The sequence below is a fragment of the Sinohyriopsis cumingii genome, chromosome 1 (genome assembly GCF_028554795.1).
Source record: "Sinohyriopsis cumingii isolate HCF-2022 chromosome 1, ASM2855479v2, whole genome shotgun sequence".
Classification (NCBI taxonomy): domain Eukaryota; kingdom Metazoa; phylum Mollusca; class Bivalvia; order Unionida; family Unionidae; genus Sinohyriopsis; species Sinohyriopsis cumingii.
In genome coordinates, this window is record NC_142961.1 from 56,753,925 (window position 1) to 56,759,924 (window position 6,000).

The 6,000-nt window shown below is 33.0% G+C and overlaps 1 protein-coding gene across 2 annotated transcripts in view; it reads left to right on the plus strand.

The window, feature by feature from the left end:
* Window positions 1–5,331, plus strand: part of LOC149806913 (uncharacterized) — an 89,681-nt gene extending 84,350 nt beyond the window's left edge. For both annotated transcript variants that reach the window (XM_089959620.1, XM_089959630.1), the window contains exons 10-11: window positions 1,360–1,425; window positions 4,220–5,331. In XM_089959620.1, coding sequence (XP_089815746.1) covers window positions 1,360–1,425; window positions 4,220–4,404 — 251 coding nt within the window. In that variant the 3' untranslated portion in view covers window positions 4,405–5,331. The remainder of the gene's footprint in view (window positions 1–1,359; window positions 1,426–4,219) is intronic.
* Window positions 5,332–6,000: the final 669 nt, after the last annotated feature.

Consider the following 6,000-nt stretch of genomic DNA (forward strand, 5'->3'; position numbering starts at 1 on the left):
TTCCAGCATTTCATGACATCATTTACAGGCATTAATATGGCTTCAAAATATGTATTATCCTGACTTTGGTTTCTGCAGCATAACTTTACTTAATAGCTTGGTTGCATTTCAAACAAATTTGGCATGCATTTGTATATTGATGAGACCATGAATATAATTTGATTTCCAGCATTCTAAGCATCATTTAAAGAAGTTATGATCCATGATTGCTCATCGTTCTGATTTTGGTTCCTGCAATATAACTTTACTGAGCTTTGTTGGATTTCAGCCATATTTGGTATCAGATCTTGAATAAGTATAATTTCAAGTCTTCCACATGATCATTAGAAGAGTTATGGTTACTGATGGTTCATCCTTCAAACTTTTCTTCCACTAATTAATTTACTGAATAATATTACATTTCAGCCAAAGTTATCTTGCATATGCATATTAATGAAACCTTGAATATGCTGCATTTCTAGCATTCCATTTCATTTGGAAGAGTTCAGTCCCTGAATAACCACACTTCAGTCGTTTTTCAGCAAAAGTTCTTCCATTTAAGACACTGCTGCCAATAAAATTGTTCAGTTATGCACCCTTTGCTGCTAGTTCAGAAACGTATCAACATTTTTAAGATACCCATTTGGTATAAGGACCTTTCTTTAAACACTTTTTTATTTTAAAATTTTGCCCAATTTGGTAAAGATACAATAAAATGACATAAATTTGAGTACCAGTGGAAGTGTTGCTGGGATACTTTTCACTGGTGTATTTTTAACAATTATGAATTACACGATTAAAAAAACCTAGTAAAGTAAAACCTGCAGTATGACTTCAATAAAAGAAATTACATATGCATCTTAATGAGGTACAGTGTGGCTATTTAAATCTTTATATCTTTTAATATTCTGTATGCAACTTCTTTTTAAAATTTTACCAAAATCAGTCAAAAAGAGATTTAACCAGTTTTGGTTGATTATCTCTGTATACACAAAAGCTTTTATTTTCTCCATGTGTACTCGTTGTTGTTGTGGAGTTTAACGCCATTTTTCAGCACATGATAAGCTATACATGGCAGCCAATATTAATGGTGGAGGAAGAACCTGGGAAAACCCCGGAAAGAACCACCGACCCATGAGAAGCTACTGGCAAGCTTTCTCACATACCAACATTGGCTGAATTCAAGACACAAAGCAACGCAGAGTTGAGATGGCAGTGATCCATAATGGTGAGCTCTTTAGACCACTCGGCCACTTGGGGCCCCATGTGTACTCTTTAACATTTTGTATAATTGACATGCATGTATATGAATGAGGCAGATTACTACATTTTTTAACCAATGAATATGAATTTCAACTTTAAAAATTCCATTTTTTCCAGGTCAGACAGATTTAAACCTGATCCTGGATGAAATTTTTGCCATGAATGATGAGACAAAAGAGAAAGGTAATCATCAATAAGACAATGCTTTCAACTTCTCTTACAAGAAGCATGACTCTTTACTTTTCCAATAGTCTACATTAAGGTTAGAGGCCTATTTCAAGGTGTCAAGAAATGTTGGTGCTTAATGATCATCAGAAACTATCAACTCTGGGCAGACTTTGCCCAATTGATTGTCATAGAAGCAATTAAAGGTAAAGGTGGTCAGAGACCAACCACCATTGCACAGGTTATCTAATTTAATCTGAGTATGTTGAGTACTGTTTGTTCATTAAGGATATTGGCAATTCATATTAAAGTTATGTAAATCAAAGATATGCATTTTGAAGAAATAAAAGTTATTATACTTTGTTATCTTGAATAAGAAGGTTTATGTCATCTTTATTAACTTTTTACCTACAAGTGCTGCTCTAGGGACTCCCACTATGCTTGCACTCTACTGCAACTGATTTGTGTGCTGACTACCAAAGTCTAAAGCAGCTGCAGCCAAATGATGACTTTTATTTGATAATTTGGGGGTATGAGCCAATCGTTTTTATTTATTTTCCTTATTATTGCCAGTTTTTTTATATATCAAAATCATGCATTTTATGTGTGTTACCACTAGGAGGTATATGGGAGAAATAGCAATGCTATGCCTCCATGGGCAGGTATGTGGGAGAAATAAGAAAGTTACACCTCCATGGGTTCTTGGGAATTAATAAGACAAAGAAAAAGAATAACCAGAAGAACTACAGCATATGAAACATATAAATAATTAAAAGTTAACCAAAGTATCACATGATAACTCACAAAATGGCAAGGCATGGAATTATTAGAAAATTATCTCATTGTAATTCCTAAAAGTGAAAGAAAATCGCACAAGCTCCGTTTGTTACCCCATGCATGAACTCTCATTAGCATAATGTATAATTTCTTCTGACATCCAATCACAGCATTATAGAGGAGTAATTGATAGGCATAGTTTTTTGGCAGTTGCTACATCAACATGCACAAGCAAATATGTTTGCTTTAAAGAGCATTATTATGGTTTCATAGCTTTATTTTAATTTAAACTGAACTATTTTATGTCAATTATCCAAGTAGATTTTTTTAAAATAATTATTTTTCATCACAAATGGTCACAAAAATCATTTTAGATGCATGTAGGTTGTCATATTCACTTGTTGAAGATAAATGCTCATGTGCAAATTAATAACCTAGCACAATAGAAGCCATCAACAACATTTGTTTTCTTTGCTTCTGATCTGTAGTATAAAAAGGGACATTATTTCATTCCTTATTTTTCTTAAAACAAACTTATCTTGTGATGAAAGGGAAAACAATAACCCAGTTGTCAGAAAGAACATTCTAGCCCATACATTAAATTGTAAGTCCCTTACTGTACACATGCAGTGAATATTTCAAAGTTGTTTATATTCAGCCTCATGACTGCTATTGCTGCTTAAGGACTAAGCACATGGTTCACATTGTAGTGTTTCCTGATTGTTTGGATGCTGTTTTAAACAGAAGCAGTTGTCAGTTTGGAAACCATTTATCTGTATCTCAGAGGATAAATTTATGCTGTTCAGGAGAAGCACAAGATGTGCCTCTCATCAAGTCAGCGCATAAATTTGTTCAGAACGTTTGAAAAAGCATAAAATTATTGCAGAAGCATTTGATCAACCTTTTCTAAATGTACATGTACTGAATATACAAGACTTTAGAAATCAATTTTTTATTTTCTCAATATATAACTGAAATAAAATGATTGATTTTTTAAGTGGTATCTGGTTGTAAACTCTTGACATCTCAGTCTTTCCATCAGTGGTCTTCATATATTGGCTGTTCAGATGTCAGTCAGTAATGTTCACAACCCCTCCACAGTGGAGTTGCCATTGGTGTGCTGCTGAGACACAATGGTGGTTTGTAGATATTTATCCGTCCACTGCAGAGCAAATGTGGAAGGTATTAAGTCCCCCACGACCATGTGTAGGGTGTTGAAAACTCGTGAGCCATACCAAGTTGGGCGACCAGAGATGAGCAATCTCAAGGTGTGTGTGTGTGATTTGGATTTTTAACGTAGCTTTAAAAAAATTTCAGTCATATCACTACGATGTCTGCAGTGTGGAAGTTTATAGTGACATGTAGTATGATGTCCCACCCAGTTGCATTATCCTGACACCAGGCTGATCAGTCCTAACACTAATCTTTTAATGTTGAGCACCTAGCGAGACAGCTGTTAGTACCATTTTTATAAGTTTTTGGTATGACTTGGCTATGGTTTCAACCCGTGACCTCCCACATCCAAGGCAGACACTCTAACCATTAGGTGACTGGAGCAGGCGCATTCTGTCTGGGTAAGAGGATGCAGCTGCCTCCATCTCTTACCTATTCTCCTAATGTATTATGATCAGGTAAACCAATTTTTGGAGTAAAATATGTTGATAAATCATAATAGAGATACACCTATCCAACATCCCTGGATTTACATCTTTCTGGCAGAGCTGCATTCCATTCCAAAGTATGGCTGGAAAATAAGCTCCAGTCCTTATGTCCATGGGGAGATCACTCTAATCTGACTCCCACTTTGTGGACAGACAACTTGTGGCTTTTTTATAGCTGAAAGTTAACTTGGAGGCTGGATTAATGAGGTGGTTGTCATATTCTAAACGTATCATGATTGGGTAAGTATTATCAAAGAAAAATCCACTTATTTACTTTTTATTTAATTTCTAACACCAGTCCAATATACAATTAATGTCATAAGCAAAATGTAAATAAGTAACATTGTTAAATATTTATGTTATCTGCATTGCAGCTAAGTCAGAGTACTGCTTTCTGTGTAATCAAGAATTGAGAAATGGATTTACACTCCTTCCCTGTGGACATCTTGCTGTGTGTGTCAAATGTGATGTCAGAAAGGTTAAAAACTGCCCAGTTTGCAAGGAAGAGGTGAAAAAATATGTCCGAACAACTATTACTCAAAGTAATTGTACTTTATGAACCTCTGTTTTTTATGATTAAGAAATTTGATTGTCTGCTAATGTCAAATTTGTGTATACATGTCTCAGAAAATTATTCAGCATACAACAAGAACAACCTTTTAGTTTGGGTCTGATACAGGCTGTGTTACAGACTCATAATTTAATTATTGTAAAACACAATATTTCAGCAATATTATCCCATCATTAATTCAATAAATTCAGCATATACTTCGTATGAAATTATTAAGATAGCTATACAAGGTACAAATCATGAATAAATTGTATATTTATTACATTTTTATACAATGAAAAATATTGTGATTTAAAGTATTTGCTGTGTTGACAAATAATGTTGTTCATTCTCATGTGTGCAGGCTGATTCCGACAGATTACTAGTATATACATGTGTAGTTACTGCATCACAGAAATAACCATGTCAAATAAATGTGTTTATTGAAATATAAATACTTAAATAACATTATGATAATGCAACATAGGTTTCTCAGCATATGTTTTTAATTGATATCTGATTATTTCTTTCTCTTAGTCTTTGTGACTGTCTGTTTCTTTATTTTCCTTTTTATTTCTCCTGGTTTCTTTTCCTGTGTCCTCTGTTCCACAATTCTAAATGTCCATCTGTAGATGTCACATATTTCAGAATTTAACATCTGACTTTTTCCACTTATGAAATTTGAAATTGTGTGTGACTGTCAGTGAGTCTGTATTAACTAGTCCCTAGTAATGAACTTTTCAAGTAGCTGAGCTGTGCCAAATTAAGTTCTAATATAACATTATTAGGTTATCCTATCCACATAATGGTCAAATTGGCCATTTACCATAAATCTAATAGGAATAATTACATTACTTAAAATGTATAATACTTATGAACTCATTTGCATTGTTCCTAATGTACACTTGAATAAAGCTATTTATGCGAGCAAGGAAACATGTTATTTATAATAAAAATAAAAGTATACTTATTTGTTAAACATTAAAAATTTATTTGTCGATTGTGACCTATTAATGTTTGATTGTAAAAGATTGCATTAAATTGTAGTGGATTGTGTGTGTGTGTGTGTGTGTGTATGTATATATATATATATATATATATATATATATATATATATGCTTGTCAACTGTCGTATTTTCACACTTGATTGCAGAAATTTTGGTAGGTTGATTAACATGGTTTACAGTCAAAACATTTAAGTCAAAATGTACCCAAGTCAAATGTATCTATGGATACCAAAACATACCCATGTCAAAACATACTCATTGGTCACAACATTACCATTCCAAAATGTAACTGATTTCTGCGATTTATTACAAGAAATAAAATATGTTTTGCAGTTCACCCACCAAATTAAAAGAGAAGAAAATTATATTATGACAGGCAGAAAGTAAACCATGATAATTTGGGTAAATTAGGCATTGGCCCGATGATGTATATAGCTGATAAGCTTGAATCAGAAGTTATAATTTTCTTTTGTGTCTCTTTTTGTTAAATACTAGCGATTTTAAGGAGTAATATAAAATATTTTTACTGCATTAAAATCCACATATTCTTACAAACTTTTATTTTAATCAACTCATCTGAAGTGGAAAATTATGATTA